The sequence below is a fragment of the Simochromis diagramma genome, unplaced genomic scaffold, assembly GCF_900408965.1.
Source record: "Simochromis diagramma unplaced genomic scaffold, fSimDia1.1 OVJJ01000131.1, whole genome shotgun sequence".
NCBI classification, from domain to species: Eukaryota; Metazoa; Chordata; class Actinopteri; order Cichliformes; family Cichlidae; genus Simochromis; species Simochromis diagramma.
Genome location: NW_024387200.1, coordinates 6,928,560 through 6,945,866, shown reverse-complemented (window position 1 = coordinate 6,945,866; position 17,307 = coordinate 6,928,560). Strand labels below are relative to the sequence as shown.

At 38.8% G+C, this 17,307-nt stretch overlaps 1 protein-coding gene and 1 long non-coding RNA gene across 4 annotated transcripts in view; both read right to left on the bottom strand.

Annotated features, from left to right (window-relative positions):
* Positions 1 to 17,307, bottom strand: part of msh3 (mutS homolog 3 (E. coli)) — a 56,102-nt gene that overhangs the window by 8,660 nt on the left and 30,135 nt on the right. For all 3 annotated transcript variants that reach the window (XM_040050504.1, XM_040050503.1, XM_040050502.1), the window contains one exon: positions 7,303 to 7,489. In XM_040050504.1, the coding sequence (XP_039906438.1) occupies positions 7,303 to 7,489 (187 nt within the window). The remainder of the gene's footprint in view (positions 1 to 7,302; positions 7,490 to 17,307) is intronic.
* On the bottom strand, positions 8,449 to 17,304 carry LOC120745544. Its single transcript, XR_005698653.1, has 2 exons — positions 11,438 to 17,304; positions 8,449 to 10,834 (listed from the first exon to the last, which is right to left on the bottom strand). It is a non-coding gene; the product is annotated as an uncharacterized LOC120745544 (long non-coding RNA).

Here is a 17,307-nt window from a genome sequence, read left to right as displayed (position 1 = left end):
GGGTGAGATATCAGGTTTTTAAAGAGTGAAAATCCAAAGTATTACCTGCAAGCAGTTACAAAAACAAATACTCCTTGAGGCTGAGAAAACGGACACTTAGCATTTCTCACTATCTTTGCTCATTTTTCTAGAATGCAAATGTTTTAAACCTTAAAAAACTTATAAGAAAAACAAAAAAGATATTTTGTTTATCAGTCTGGCAAAGTAAAATGAGCTGAAAACATAAGCCTGATGTAACATCACCAATTAAAGCTCACTTGTCATCTGTCGTGTTTCCATATTCCAGGCTTTTAGCATACAGCTGTTTGTTTACAGAACCAGGAAATTTTATACAGACCGCCACAGAGACAGACAAACAGACTAATAACCTGCCCTTTCCTAAAGATGATGATGATTGCCTGGTATTGAGTCACCTTGTTTCCTCCAGTATGTTTCTAAATCTGGTTTAAAGCTCCAAATTTGTCTCAGGTCCAGGTCTCTGCATCTGCACCTTGAAAGACTTATTAGAACTGTTTTATATTCATACCTTGTGCAAAACAAGAACATATGCATGCTCCAAAGTGTGCTTCCAGCCAGTAATATGATCCGCTGGAAAAAGGCTAGAGGTGTCAACACTACTACTTCCATCTCTTTGTCTTGCTACTTCCCTCTATCCAATTAGACTCAAATGCAGTTCAAACTCAACACCCTTTGTATTCTCGGCTCACACAGGTAGCAAGGCTTTCGGTGAGGTGCTTGTGTGTGAGAGAGTGGAAGATTTTGTGAAAATATGCCGCTGGTGTGTAATTTGACATCTTTTGTTTAAACAAAGACCGCTTTTTAGTAGTCAAGCGCTTTACTAGAGGTAAGGACTGCAGCAGTGAAAAAGAGTAGCATAAAGTTAAAGCCCCCCATACAACCATCTCTTGCCAATTTGCAACATCTTCACAGGAGGTAGTTAATTTGAAGGTAATTCAAAACATCCAAATGAATGGAAAGCAAGCTTCAACATTTTCAACAGGACATCAAAATTGTCTGTACAGTCACCAGGCAACACTGATAAAAGCCGCTTTGAACATTTGGTCAGCTTGTTCTACTCTTCTCTTACTCATGAACAAGACTGGGAGATACCATTTCCATGACTTGACATGACCATATTTGGCACGCCTGAAATTTAGTTGGGCGTATAATGCCAATTCATCTAAACCCATTTACAAAGAACAGGGTGTCTTCCTCTTCTTATTGAAAGTCGTTATTAAGGCAGAAGGAAAAGGAAACACAGCCTACACAGTGCTCGCACTTTTTTGGTAACACCTTCCTTTCGATACTAAGGGTAGGGACGTGTGAATATTCAAATAGTAAAAAGTATTCAAGCACAAAACAGTAAACAAAAAAACTTATTGGTAGAACTTTACTTACTTCTACTCACATTTTACAGAAAGGACATACAGTGCAGACTCATTTAAGTTTTAGACATATCTCAGCCTGAAAAGGACTCATTATTTTTCCCCCTCATCAATCTATACACACTACTGCACATTGACAAAGCAAAGAACATTTCGGTGGAGAATTTTATACTGTCAGGAAAAAGGTCTGAAATACCCAACTTGGCATTCACATCGTTTACTTAATACTCAAAGAACCTTTTACAGCAATGATGGCCTTAGATTTTCTTGGGCAAGATCTTTCAAGGTTGACACACCTTTTTACACGGTTTCTGCCATTCTTCTTGGAAGAATAATTCAAGTTTAACCAGGCTGGGTGGGAACAGGGTGTACAGTCATTTCCACGCGTCTCCAGAGAAAATAATAGCCTAATCTGTTTAATATGAGTCAGATGAGGACAAAGTGGAAATGTTTGCCCATAATGCATAGAGCCACATCTAGCAATAACCAAATACAGCTTATCAGCACAAACACCTCATGCCAACTGTCAAGAACTGTGTTTGAAGATAGATGAGTTGGGCTTGTTTTACAGCCACAGGACCCGAGCACCTTACAGGCTTTGAGCCAGCCATGAAGTTTTCTGTATATCAAAGTATTCTAGATTCAGATGTGAGGCCAACTGTCCAACTGCTAAAGCTCAGGCCAAATTGGGTCATGAAACAGGACAATGATCCCAAGCATACCAGTGAATAAACACCATATGGCTAAAAAGAAACGAATCAAGGTGTTGCAATGGCCCAGGCAAAGTCTAGACCTCAGCACGACTGAAATGCCCTGGTAGGATCTTAAGGGCACGGAGCATAAACGAACAAAACTCAATGAACTGATGTAAAGAAGATCAAAAACGTCTGGCACAATGATAAAATGACTGATTCAAGTTATTTCAGCTAATGGTGGTTCTACAAGCTACTAAATCATGGGATGTACTTAGTTTTCCAGTGTTTCTTTTTCAGATGACTTTATGGCCAATTTAATATCACCATAACAAGTGAAGTAAATAAGTAAATGCTAAATATATGTTCTTAACAGACCTCAAAGTCTAAACTTCAGTCTTGTATCTAAGGACACTAGCGTTATAACACTTTTTGCATGGCAGAGTTTTCATCTAAACTGAGCTCCAAATCACAACATGGCACTTTTTTTTTTAAGGTAAGGACTTTACATACCTTAAAGACCTTAATACAGGAAAAAAACAACAACAATCAGACAACCTATATGAGCACTTAGCAATAGTGGGAAGGAAAAACTTCCTTTTAAGAGGAAGAAACTTTTAGCAGATTATATTCAGTCAGGACAGATCCATGCTCTGAGGTAGTGGTTCACAATGCTGAAAACGACTCGTGACCCCTCATTAATGCCAGTAGTGTGTATGCATGTTGCGGGTGGTTTAACTAAATTAATTTTTCATCTGGAACATTTTCAGATGTCCCAAGAAGTAAAACGATTTAGTATTTTATTCAGAAAAGTTCACACTAATTTTATATACTTTTAATATCACAGTTTGTTTCTCATCTCTTTTGGTTTTTATCCTGAGATACTGTTCTTGGGTTCTGAACCACATGCTCGGAAGCCTGTTTCTATACAATATACACAAAAGAGTGACACTCTGAATACAAGTCGTGCAGTCAAATAAGTCACAACTTGAAATTTTGAGAAAGTAATGGAATTACTGTGTACTGAGAGACAAGAGAACAGAATTTTATTCATGTGTATGAGTGAAGTGCAAGCATAGCGCAGGGCAGAGTGCTGTGGAGCACATTTGGGTCTTTGTAGGAGCTCTGTGCATCAGCATGAGCACATCAGACTATTTTACGCCCACATGAGTGATACAGTACATTGCACTGAAAATTTACTCATTAGTGTGCAGCCAAAAGTGAGCTTTTGCGAGTTCTACTTCTCCACAAAGCTGTAAAGTTACAACACAAGGGCAGTCACATGCAAACCGAGTAAGGAGCAATGTGCAGTGTTAAACTTTGTGTAGAGCCAAAAACAGGACATGCTGTTATTGTGATTAAGAGTCCACAACGGCTTAAGAAGAGGATGGACATCAACGTGAAACCCAGAGATTTTGAGGAGAAGCAACCTCTAGTTTTAGAAGTCTTTTCCCTTCACAGCTTACCAGTTTTATTTTTCTCTTTCTGCATCAAGGCTGCCTCTATTATTGAGTGAAGTTATGAAACCCATCTACATTCTTAACCAGCTCTCAGGTGAATGTTGGGGACAGGAAAAGGTGTGTTACTATAACAACCAAGTCAAAGGAGGAGTTGTCTGACTTTTGACGTGAACAGCTGAGTCTGTTGAGGAGGGGGACGGAGCAGAGGAGGATGAGTAGGAGGTAGGAGTCGGCATGAAAGGCTCTGCATGTCTGCCTGTGCTAAAGAGGCCTTTTGCTGCAAAAGCTTAACTTCTTTTGTGCCCTTTTGTTTGCCTTTCCTTTAATAGCAAGGCTTTTCTAACAAATCAATGCTGTTATACAACAGGTAGTCAGAGAACTCCCTTCCTTGTGCCATCAGCATCTCCCTGCTGCATTAGGTGCTACTTAAACATTTTCATTCTACGTTTTCCAGCAGAATTACATAACCCCAAGACTCTGTCCAAAGATTGATGTGGAACTGGCAAAAAATGAAACCCGGATAGAGTTTTTCAAAGATAAATGTTTATTCATCTATATTTGAACAAGGTTAACTCGATCCAATTTGAAGCATTTGGACTCGAATTTTGGAAAAACAGAAATAAATCAGAATCAAAACTCAGGCTCTCACAGGCTGCTTACAGTTTGTAAGCTTTGATTAGCACTAAGCAGAACTCCAGAAACCCATTGATAATATCTGTCACAGTGGAATAAAGTGGGAGCTGCACCCTGGGACTTGAAGAGACCCAAATTCAGAATCTGTGGCTTGCGTAGTCCATTGACTGTCAGCTTAACATCTGGCGTTGTGGTTATCCACAACAGCCTGCAAAACAATGTGCCTCAAGTGTGAGATTAAATGCATGCTCCCTAAGGTCAACGTAGACCATCTGAGTTGATAAATCCTTTCTCTCCAGAGAAGCTGGAGCCTGGAGGGCACTAACACGCACAACCAACTGTTAAAAACACAAACCTCTGCAGTGTGTATGCTAAGTCTGTTAGCTTCTTGTAGTTTTTGTCTTTTTTGTGTGTTTTCTGCAAACTACAGAATTGCCTGTGTATCAGCTTCAGTGACTTTGGGCATTTTCTTATCACCAGCACTGTGATAAACTTATTTTCAACCAGTTTTGATTTTTGTGTTTAATCAGGCATTGATTGAGAGCCATTTGTTTATCAAACATTTAGAAATACAACATAAATGGTAAGAAAGGTGACATACTCACTGTCTTATATTACTGCTATAACCACACTACTTTTGTTTGCTGCATACCCAAATTTGACATGGATGGCATTCTAAAAGGGGACAATGTGGTTTTCAGATAACTATTTGTTTTTGTTGCTATAGAAAATGTTTTATTATTTTTTACCCACGAGATAATTAACTTGGTCACTGTGCTGTTTGGTGCCTGGTCAATGTGTCAGAAAAAAACAGTATTCGCTTGCCGAAAGATCAGCAGAGAGCGCTTGCTTCTTTCTGCTAGAAAAAGGTTTCATAAGAGAGGAGCGTGCCAACCCAAAAACCAAAACTAAAATTTAAAACAGACTAAGAAGCCCCAGGGAGCTGCAGCATCGAATAATATCAGTGCTGGGTTGTTCTACAGCAACATCTTTCACATGACCTGAAACAATTTGGCCAACTCAGTTGACCCGTTTGACAAAATATCCAACATCAGAGGAGTAATTCCAAACTAAAATGGAATCAGAAAACATGGAGTAAGAACAAAGGAAGCCTGATTTCTTTCTTTAGTCTGTTATACCATGGAAAATACTGCGAGCGTAAACAGCTGAGAAGACAAACAGCTGTGTCCAAACTGATGCCACAACCTCAAGCACTCAGCCTGTGTCAAGCAGTCATAATGATTTTTCTGTGCTGACAGTAACGATCCATTAATTCAGCAAAAACTTGAAAATTACAGATACTGTGACTTTATTTGACTTGGCAATTTCAGTTAACAATAACACAACCCCCATCCCCCTCAAAGTGCCACTCATCTGTCCTGCCAAGATAAAGATACGCAACACTGTGCAACATCCCGAGGGTTCCTGACTGCGCCAGTTCACATAATCCCAGCAGAGCACACACACATGCGCACGGGCAGTCTCTCATCCAAACACTCATTCCAGGTATTCAGAGGTGAAACAGCACGTATCTGCTGCCCCGTCTACCCTCTTTAGCGAACCATTGCGTGTGAGCCACTCTTCTCCTGCCTTTGGCTAAAATTAGACTTTTCTAACTTCTGTCCACGCCAGTTTAATGAACGCTGACAGGAGGTGAGAGCGGATTTGGCCACAATTATGTCCAAGCACAACGGTGGACAATGGACAGCGTATCATCAGCTTTAATTATGTCAGCATTTTAGGATGCTGCACTGCAACATAAGTCATGAAGCAGTCCTCCATGTGCCTCCTCTCATTTCTTTTTCCATTATGTCCTCCTGTCTATTAGGATAGCAGCAGCAAGTCCAAAATATCCTGGCATGCTGCGCAATATATAAATAAAAACATAACGTAATGACTTACTAATTATTTAGACACCATATTTTCAGCCTTGTCTCTTGCATACTGAGATTTCTCCAGATTCTTTAGACATTACCTAATGGAGGTGCAACCCTAATGTCTGATGACATCAGACCTTTTATGGTTTTTAAGCCTGTGTGATACACATGGGAGTAGCACTGGTGAATTTACAGCAACAAGTGGGCATAATGTGTCTGACTCCTACTCGCCCTGCCGAAGCAGAGCCCCTAAATAAACAAAACAGAATATTTCCGGCAGTCAGAACAGGTCTGACATAAGACTGTGGTATGTACGAGAACGGGAAAACAGCTTAGGAAACTTTCTTTCTTTTTGTACACAGTCAAGTTAGGCAATCTTTGTGTTCGTCTCCTTCGAGATCACCTTCTGGTGCCTCTCTGGATCATTTTCAGTGTAAGTGTCATTTTTAGGTCACTGAGTAGATGTCCCATGCTGTTCCTTTTGAAAACTGCTCAGCGGTATCTGGAGACCCAGCTGTCATAATCAGCAGTGACTCTTCTAACAACGTTTGGGTGAGTTTGAAACAGAAGTTGATGTTTGTTCGTTGCCCAAATTTGAGGTCTGTAGTGAAATTGCAGTGGGCACAGTGCAAGGGAGTGATCTAAAAATAAAAGCTCAAAGCTGGCCAATAAGATGACCCTGAAGAGAAATCCAGAAGGATTTTAGATAAGGTTTACGATTTTAGAGACATGCTCCAACAAATATTTGATCCATGTATTTATAATAAATAAATTATAAATGTGTCTGTAGAATTTACACTTAAATTATTTGCAAATAACCGTTTCCTGTCAAGACTTTTATACATTGAACTTGATATGGAAACATGGTAGCAGTCTTAGTCCTTTCTGCTGGATTATCTCACTCTAAAACAAACACTCAAGGATGTCTGCAGCACCATCAAGTATATGCAATCAAATAATTGTATGCAAACAAATTGAGACACACACACACACACACACACACACACACACACACCTTTACCAAAGGCAATTACCTTTATGATTAAGTAGGCTGGTATCAAGATCCCACAATGTTTGTGGATTTATGAAAAGGATTAATTGGCACATGTTTAAAGATATCTCTATGGTTACCAAGCCCAGGTAGCCTGCCTATGCTTTTTTACTGATTGCTCTTCTAATTTTCATTTCCACATTCATTAATTTAATTGTTTTATTTAAATGCCATCGTTGTAGTGCTTACATTGCACACACTTACATCTTTGATGAAATATTCCAGGGTGGCATAGGCGATGGCAATTCCATCATGGGTGCTTGTGCCCCGTCCCAATTCATCAAGGATGACCAATGACTGTTTTGTCGCATGGGAAATTATATCTGAGGCCTCTGTCAGCTCTTCCATGAATGTACTGCGGCCTTTGTAGATGTTGTCTGAAGCTCCCATCCTGATCAATCAGAAAAGGGGAAAAAAGACAGAGAAAATAAGTCAGCCATAAAGTGAAACACGATATTTTTGTCTTTTGAGCATTTCAGTTTCAATCAGAAAGTCAAACATTTTTGTGGTACGACGTCGCAGACTACACAATAAGTTACTGGTTAAATGCCAGGGACTCCCGGCCAACCAAAACCAAATAAAAAATTACATGTTTACTTGTGGAAACTTTGTGGTGATAGCATTGCATTATAGTGATGGACAGTTTGACAGTCATGTGGAAACTAAATACACCTTTACCGTTTCCATAGGAGTTAAGAGGATAATTAAGAGCACTGTGCTGCTAATCAAAAGTACTCAAAGTAATCATCACTGACCACCTCTGTGAAAGCAGAAGTTTTGGCAGTTTTTGCATGACGCCATATTTAGCAAAAACCAAACACCACACATCAAAACAGACTCAAACAATTCAAAGCAGAGCAGCAAAGGTGCCACAATGGTCCAGTCAAAATCCAGACTTCAGTTCAATGGAAATGCTGTAGCGGGACCTTAAAACCACTAAGTGTAAATGAATGATGTCAATGAAGTGAAGCAACATTGTAAAAAAAAGAAAAGAAGAGTGGACCAAATTACTCCACGATGATGTAAGACACCGATAAAGCCATACAGAAAGTGATTACCTGTTTAAGCTAAAGGTGGGATGTTCTTAGTTTTTCCATAGGACTGCATAGTGTACTGTGAACCTTTTTTTTTTTTTTTTTTTTTTTTTAAACTTTTGGCCGTTTTCTCATTTCCCATTGGGTCACCACGGTGGATGGCTGCACATGTTTGATCTGGCACTAACTTTTCCCCTTCCTGATGTAATGCTCCCATTTATCCAGGCTTGGGATTAGCACTGGGAGTACACTAGCTTGTGATGTGAAATGCCCAAGTAAGCACTGTGAGCCTCCGAATGTTAATGATTTTTTTTTTAATTATTATTGAGTCAGCCTGCTAACAAATAATTAATAAAAACATGTCTTTTTCAGGTAAGCTATGGACTTAACCATATGTTGAGGTCATGGAAGAAAGCATTAAAAGACAGATGTGTTTAAAAACAGAAAACAAAAGACTCAAACTCAAGTTGCAATAATAAAAAACCAAAAAAAACTACTGATGCCACTAATGCAATCCACAATTATGGACTGCAAACTGCTGTTGTTCTTCCAGAAATCCCACAAACACCCACAAACAAACAAAGAATCTGCCATTTTTCTCACAGTGAACCTGCTCCTACACAGTCTTATTCTAGGAGAAACATTTCTGCACTCAAAAAAAGAACAAGAGATTGAAATGATGGGTGTGAAAAATGCAGGAGAACAACAGTGGGGGGCTCCTTTTCTGAAATTGAACAGAAGAAGAAAGAAATCAACCCGTTTTAAGACGTGGCTGATGGTGTAAAGGATTTAAATGAATTCTTTGATCTCATTTATTCACACATTATGGCCACACAGATATTAAAACTAACTCTAAGGTTTGCTTCAACATTACTCACATTTAAATGAGTCATAATCAACTCTTATCATTGTTAAAAGCATTTAGTGGACGGGCCGCTGCACCTATAAAAGATTAAAGACTATAATAACACACTTTTTAATATCTCTGTGACAGTCACTTCTCCTGTTTTCTGAAGAGGGGAAAAAGGTTGCATCCATCAGCATGAGAAGAGATGACCAGTATGACCAGTATGACCACTTAGAAACAAAAACCAGTCATTTCAGCAAGCCTGACAGAAAAAAAGTACAAATATTTGAAATCACAATACCAAAATGTTCTTGTTATATTACAACAATTTATTAGAAAAGACTGAAGAATACATCAGTGACGCGAACTCAGCATGCAACAAGACCACCTATATTTCCACAATAATAGAAACGTACTGATTGGAAATGCTATGACAACGTGTTGAATTCTTCACAAGCTACAAGGCCAATTTGAGAGCTCTTGCTTTCACACAGACTGACAGACAGATCATTGACTCATCTGATAGAAACTCGACTCCAGCTGGATCACAGATGCCACATCTCTCTGGCAGTCGGTGTTTCTCACCACTAAATCTGTCTCTTCCTGTTCTGCTATGTGTCTATGAATGAAACTCCAACAAGAGCATCTAACACCTGTGTTGCCATGGTTACACCATGCACCCTGTGGATGAGAGGTGTGGCAGACATGTTGCTGCATTTTATTAGCCAGTTTATTAGATCCCAAGTGATGAATTAAATGTCCATTATCATCACAGCTAGCCTGATACTGGCACATATGTTTTCCCATGTACAGCATTATGAAAACCATTTTTAAAGGAATATAATGAATTAAAAAGATGCTTGAGGTATATCGGGTGTTCGTTATAGAAAAGTTTGACTCTGACTATGTTACTTGCAATATTCTCACTATTGTCTGAAGCACAAGCAGAGCAGCATCATAGATGAGCAAAATACTATGACAAACACTATTTTTAAGCTTAGCTGGTAATTGGTTTATTGAAATACACAAATACTCTATATAAAAGGTGAAAGCCTAAATATGAGTGTTTTGGCTCCTGACATATTGGGTTTTTTGGAGCCACACTTGATCATATTTAGATGAAAGAGTGGACTGCTAGTTTATCTGCCAACACTACCAAGCCTGGTTAACAGTATCTGTGTCTGTACAGGACTACAGACACAGATAAATACACCAACTAATTAGTGTTCAGTAATAAAATAGTCAAGTACTGGAATTTTAACCACAAAGAAAGCCATATAACTTATAACCATATAACTAAATTGCTGGCGGTGCAGTCTGTATTGCAAGACTGGTTGCTCAGAGACACATGGTGCTGTACCGATAACGTCCTTCCAATTACTTTGGTCACCAGGAAGTTACTGCGGTCAGTTGTAGTTTGCATGGAAGACACAAATTTGTCTGCAAATGATTCACCAAGCAATAGTGAATCTGTGAGAAGTGGGAAGTAGAAGTTGAAGAAGTCAATAAGTTGCAAGAGAAAAAAACCTTGAAGGGGAGACTGACCTAACTTAATTCAGGTATTTTTTATAGGCAGAATGCCACAACTTTTTGATCACAACTATGTTAAAACAAAAATTGGCAGAACATCAATATCCTAACTTTTCCCCCAAAATCCACTAACAGATAGGCTCTAAAATAAAGGTTGTATCTGCATGCATGATTAAAACTCAGAGGAAATGACACCAGATGTATAATGCATAGGGCAAAGCAGTTTACACACTCACTCTGTCCACAGATGAACACAGCAACACTCCACCAGCTGGGTGTCCTGCTGGTCTGATTGAGTCCTCCTTTCTAGCCAAACACACTGATCCTGGAAATAGACTCCATTTATTTTCACCTCACACCTTTCAAGTAAACATGTTGAGCTAGATTAAAGTGTTTTTCTGACACTCGTGGATCTGTCTTTAGTTAAGATTTCTTTCAAAAAAATAAAAAAATAAAATCATCCCATATTTTAAAAGAAGCAGTGAAGCATTATCAGCATGTGTAGTTTTCCAGGAAGAAAATGAAAGCCCAAGTGTATTTTGCATGACTATTACAATCTTCTATTATACAACTTTAAAAAAATTAAAAAAAAAAGTTTGCTAAAAGGGAAAAAAATCCATATATTTTATTCGATTTCTTCTTAACAAAGCTGAGGGGTGGGGGGGTGGGGGGGGGTGACTGTTCTGTCTGTGGGGAGAATTTTGCTGCCATTTTTTTTGTTCCCTTGTAGCAATGTTTCTCAAAATTGGAGTATTGGTAATCCCAGCAGTAATCCTAGAAATGCATGTGGTAGTTGATTTTTTTTAATGTTATTTTAAAAAATTATCAGAATGTCTGAATACTTCCTGACAAACACAAATCAAGAACATTGATATGTGATTGAATTCTAGCAGCAGTACCAATGAAAGCAGGGAAAGAAATGACTCACATATTTGTTTGAGCCTTCCTTTCCTACGACTGATCAAAAAACAGATAGGAACAGACTGCACCCACAAAAGAGTTGGATCCATGGAGCTGCCTCCCTGCCACTGAAAATGACAAACATCTAAATTTTAAATGCAACTTATTTGAAGGATTCGCTTTGCAACAACATGATTATCTTTCTGTCACTGCATGATGATTGGCTGCCCCTTGAAAACAGAGGATTTGAATAGTGGGTGAATGAGGCTTCTCACAGCCAGAAGTGTGTGTCTGACATAACCATTTAATGATGATAACTCCTCACTGACATATTCTTACCCGGAGAAATTCTTGGATTACTTTTTCAGTATGCTTTGGGTCATTATCATTTGCACTGGGAAGCTCTGCCCCAACAATTTTGTAGCATTGGACTGAATCTGAGCAGAAAGTACAGTCCTGTGCATTTTAGAATTCATCCTGCTACTTCTTATCAGCAGTCACATCATATATAAACACTAGTGACACAGGCCTACTGTCAGCCACACATGCCCATGCCATAACATAAACTCCATCATGCCTGACAGATGATGTGATACGGTTTTGGATCATGATGAGTTTCTGTTTTTTTATGCTTTTCTCATAATTCAGAAATAAGTTTATTGTAGTTTGATTTGATCAAAGATTTGATGTTTTCTAGTCTATTCTGGTCTTCTTGTTTTTGAGGTGAACCAGTGGTCTGTACCTTTCTGCCAAGTATTTACATTACCTGAATGCATCTCTTGATTGTACCCCAACCTGACAACTTCTTCACTTGGTTAGCTGCCGGGTTTTTTTTTATCCGTCTGTCTGTCATCGTGCACTTTATCTGTCAGTTATCTTCTGTGGTCTTTCAGGCCAGTGTGTGCCTCCCTTTTCATTATAATGCACCAGACAGAAGGTTTGGCAAATCTTAAAGTTTTTGCATCGCTCTAATAAATTTATATTGGTGTTTCACCCAAAGGATTGCCTTCCTCACTTGAATAAACATCAGCTCATCAATTATTGAGGAGTCCACTGAAAAGCTGCAAAATTTATGTTCAACACTTGGAATCCAATAAATATCTTTTTTTTCATGGAATAATGAAGGAATAAACTTCAGGTGCCCATCAAAATGCTTGTCAATCAATCGTTAAATTGCTTTTGAGCCCCTGAAAAAGGTGGACTGTGTATAAAAATGGCTGAAATTCAGTTTGCGACTGAAACAGTTGATGCAACTTTTTTTCTTCTTTTAAATCTCCTTGGATTAAACCTAAAGACCTACACTTCAATCATTCCTTATGTGTCTGATTTAAAATCCACTTTGATGGTGTACAGGGGCAAAACTACAAGGACAAATGTGTCATCGTTGAAGAACTAACTGCATATGTGGACTTCAGAAGACGCAAACACTCTGTAAGCCAATGGGATCCCCGCAAGGAAAAAAAAAAATATAACAATACATGTTTTTATAAATATTTAAAAAAAAAACCTGATATAAGTATCTTAACGCTTAATATTTTGTAAATTATTTCAGGTTATTCTCAGTGTTCGCCTTACTATCCTGCTACATGGATTTCTGCAGAATTTAATCCTGTGTGATTTAAACCTTCCAGGTTTTATAGAAAACAAAAGGCCTAACCAGCTCTGTATACCGCCTACAAGATGGCACAGGCTCTCTGACACTGCAGCACTATTAAAAACTCATAGGAACAGATGAGTCGATGCAGGATACCGCATCTTTCCACAGGATCAACATGTGTACACCCACAAAGGTGCTGATGTTGCACAGCAAAACACTCGGTGCCGTTTGTCAGGCCTTGTGAGGATGATATCCACATTTCTGGACCCAAAAAAGAAAAATGCAGAAAAGCTGCGCTTTCAGAAGGGAGGGGAGCGTAAGAAAGACTTGTGTAAAGCACGGTATAATCACTGCTAGGAGTCCATGGTCGATTAAAGGTCCTTTCAAAATACAGTTTTACATTCAGCTTCCTCTTGCTGTTTCCATAACAACCATGAAGGGATGGATGAATGTGCTCTATAACCTTCAGGACTAAAAACCAACAAGAAAACACACACAGCAGCTGCATACACGAATACACACACATGCATCTGCCAGCCACTTGGAAACAAATGCGCGCGCACACACACGCAGACAGACACACACTCCAGGCTGCTAAAGTCGCTCTACCAAAGTCTGCAAAAGAACAAAAACACACACAGATTTAGTGGAGTGGGCAGAAAAATTCAAACAAGACTCTTGTGAGGCAGCACACAGCTTTAAAGCAGTATCCCGATTATTCTCCTTCTCCTCATTGATAATCAATCACCCCGATCAGTTCAGACAGGATATCCCATTAGACACCTACGCACCATCTCATTATCCCCAACCCACAAGTCTGCTTATGTCACTCAAGTAAAACTTTCAAGCTCTGCTCTTGCCTCGCTCGCTTTCACACTCATAAATGCATAATATCTCTCACACACACAAAAGATGAAGCAATTCCCAGTGCTGCACCTATTATGCTTGACACAGGAGTGGGAATTGATTGAGTATTTATTATAAGACAGATTCTCCTCAGCAACTTCGACTCTCTGACAGAGAGGCTGAGTAGTCCAATTAGAAACTGATAGGACGACAGAGGTTACATAGGAGGTGAGGAGAGGATGGATTATACAATGTGGGTGCGCTTTCACTGTGGACCTTAATTAGCTCTTAGTTGTATTGTTTGAATCAGGGAGAGTATATTAACCTCCGACCCTGATCAAATACCTCACTAAACACCAGAGGCACACACGGTCAAACACATGCACAGCTCTGTACTAATTTATTATATATAGACCTTCACTGGCTCTTCTAAAGCTGACGCTAACTGACCTTTGTTTAAAAGTCTTATATCCGTAAACAAGCATCATATGTAACCCAAAACTCGGGCTTTCCCATTTTAGCCCTAAAAATATTTGTTGTGCCTTTCAAATGGGCCCATTATACTTTTCCTTATTTTTTTGGTCATATACATTACAATGTATTATAGAGGTAGATGCTAATATTAAACATACTATGAGCTTGACTGATACACCGACACGCCCAATATATCAACAGATAAGCCGTTTGTCAAGATTTTGGCAGGTTTTTAACAACCGATAAATTCTACATTTTAAAAAGTAAAGACGAGATGGCAGAAACACCCTTCAAGCATGTTATGAGTGCTGCTGTTACAAAGTTTGTCCACCAGAGGGCACTTCACAGTTGGCAACAATGTGTGAAATGCCACAAATAACTTTACAGTAAAGCAGAGTGTAATAACTGTAGTAGGTGAAATAAGTGCGCCGTCTTATTATCACAAATAGACAAATAAACAAATGTTAGGAAAATATGTTTATGTGGTCTAAAAGAAAAAAAACTACTGGCCAATATTTTGTATTGTACTGGTCTGAAGAATCTTATACCGGTTGTGCTCTATGCACCAGTAACACCTGAGACTGATCTAAGCACTTTTAGAGCAGCTTCCTTACCTGAAACTGAGCTGACATTTGTCACAAAGGAACAGTATACGAGACATAACGATTATTTCTAACTCTAAAAAATTGGCTTTTATTGGTTTTGTTCATTTGTTGTTGTTGTTTTTTTTAAGTAAAATGCAAGCCAGTATATAGTTTTAAAAAATTAACTGTAATGATTAAAAAATCTGTAGCATGATTACTGCTGTAAAAGTGCAGAGACCATGTTATGCATGCAAGTTCGTTCATAGAGCTGCTCACATGGAAAAAAAGTTGAATTGTTACAAAGTCTAGGTTGATCACAGAATATTGCCACAGAACATAAAATATACTGGAGGTGTCCTTTGGTACCCCTCGGCCTCCTACTTAATACATGTATTGTATCACTTTGTTCTTGAGTCATCAGATTCGCAAGATTTTCAGAAAATTTGACCTCACTTGACCCTGAGGCTGAGGTTGTTAAGATTCGAACACGCCCAAGATTTGTAGTTGATACAATTATGACAACAATTTGAAAGCCCTTTGTCGCTTTGTTCTAGAGTTATTGCATTCACAAACTTTGGTGTCCATGTTGTGCACTTGCCATCAGCCTTTTACAGTTGAGGGCTAATAAAATTTATGGTGCACAAGGTATCTAAAAAACAAAAATAAAACTGGTGTTCTTGAAAGCCATGCAAAGGGTCATCAGAGGGCATTAATCAAACGGCCATCTTTTTTGTTTTTAGTTCATGGAATGGTAACCTGTACATAAACCACCAGGTGTATCAGTTCAGGTCCTTTTGTCCATTCACCAAATCCATCGCTGTGATAACTGTAAACCCAGGAAATGATAACTAAACTGTCCGCTTACAGATGTAATGACCAGTCAAAATCACCTTGTTAGGCTAATGTGAAACCTAAAAACCCCCAGACTGTTTCTCCCAAGGATATAATTAAGAGTGCACATCCACACACACACATGCACACTTGCTGTCTCTGGCACCCGCTGGGTTAATACTTAAGAACATGCTTAAAGCCGCAAAAAAGACAATTAGACACATCTGCAAGCCATTAGGTCTAATCACATAGCGCAGCACAGGCAGAATAACGCAGGCTGCGATTTGGCCTCTATTTCATTTAAACATGTAGTCAGGACTAAATATTAGACGCAGAGCTCACTGCTACTTTCCTCATAATAAGAATAATCACAGCACAAAAAAAGGTCTCCAACAAAACCTTATTGCCGAGAGTTTCTACTATACACCGCTGATGGAACAATAGACCCGGCATTGTCATACAACTGTAGTTCATCTGTTCCCCCCTTACACACTTCCTCCTGTGCAGTGAGGAACCAAAAAAAAAAGGATTAGAAGGGATAAGTGTGATTGTCTGGCCTATGAATAAACTTGACTGTTTCACAGACAATGAAGGTGACACACAGTAGCTCACACGCTTTTAGGGTAACAGTTCGATTTATTTTTTATTTTTTTTGTCAAGTCGTCTCCACAGTAACCTCTACCTGTTTGGTTTAATTGTACTAACAAAGCGTTCAGAAGTGAAACTGTGCTCAGTGAGAGCTTTCAGGATCATTGTCCTAATCTCACTGTCAACAGAGGCAAAGCAAGAACAACCCATTCAAAAAAAACACCGCCCTGTAACAGTCTTGTGTGATTTTATATAGCAGACTTGGTATTACACATGTATATTTACTAACCCGCTTTAATGTGCCAGTCTATACGGTTTTTCCATCTTTAACACGCTTACGAGGAAAACAAACGTCGACCCACTGATGTCACTGAGATACTGCTTAAAAAACAAAAAAATCAAGCTGTGTTCATTTTCCTTCAAAGCTGAATCAAACGATTGCTTTTATTCATCTCCTGCTTTTTTATTTTGGTCTTTTAGTAAGACAATAAAATCAGACTGTGACAAAGTTGAAAAATTATTTTCAGAAATATTATTTGCCCGTCTGCCATAGACTCTAGTCAGGCTCATTAGATGATTTGCAGAGTGTGAAAAGGTGTGTGAAAAGTGCAAATTTAAACTCTCTCAATAAAACAAAGATATGTTCACCATGTGGTAATAACAGCATTTCTCTAAAGAAGTTAATAAGTATTCCTATTTGTTGACAATCATTTCAAAACACAAAGTAACATATTAATGTTTTCCTTTAGTTCTACAGTAGTTTAGATATTATACTCTTGCGCCTTTGACTTGTCTGTAACGTCAGACTCCCAAAATGTGGAAAAAACTAAGACTTTCAGCTCCCTTTACTTAGTACCAAGTTGTCAGATTGCAGCCACCTTTAAATTGGCTCACCTTCGGATCCCAACTACACACCTGCAAAGTGACTGTGATGCTACACGGTTGACAAAATATGTCCACAGACAAGTTTTTCCTTGT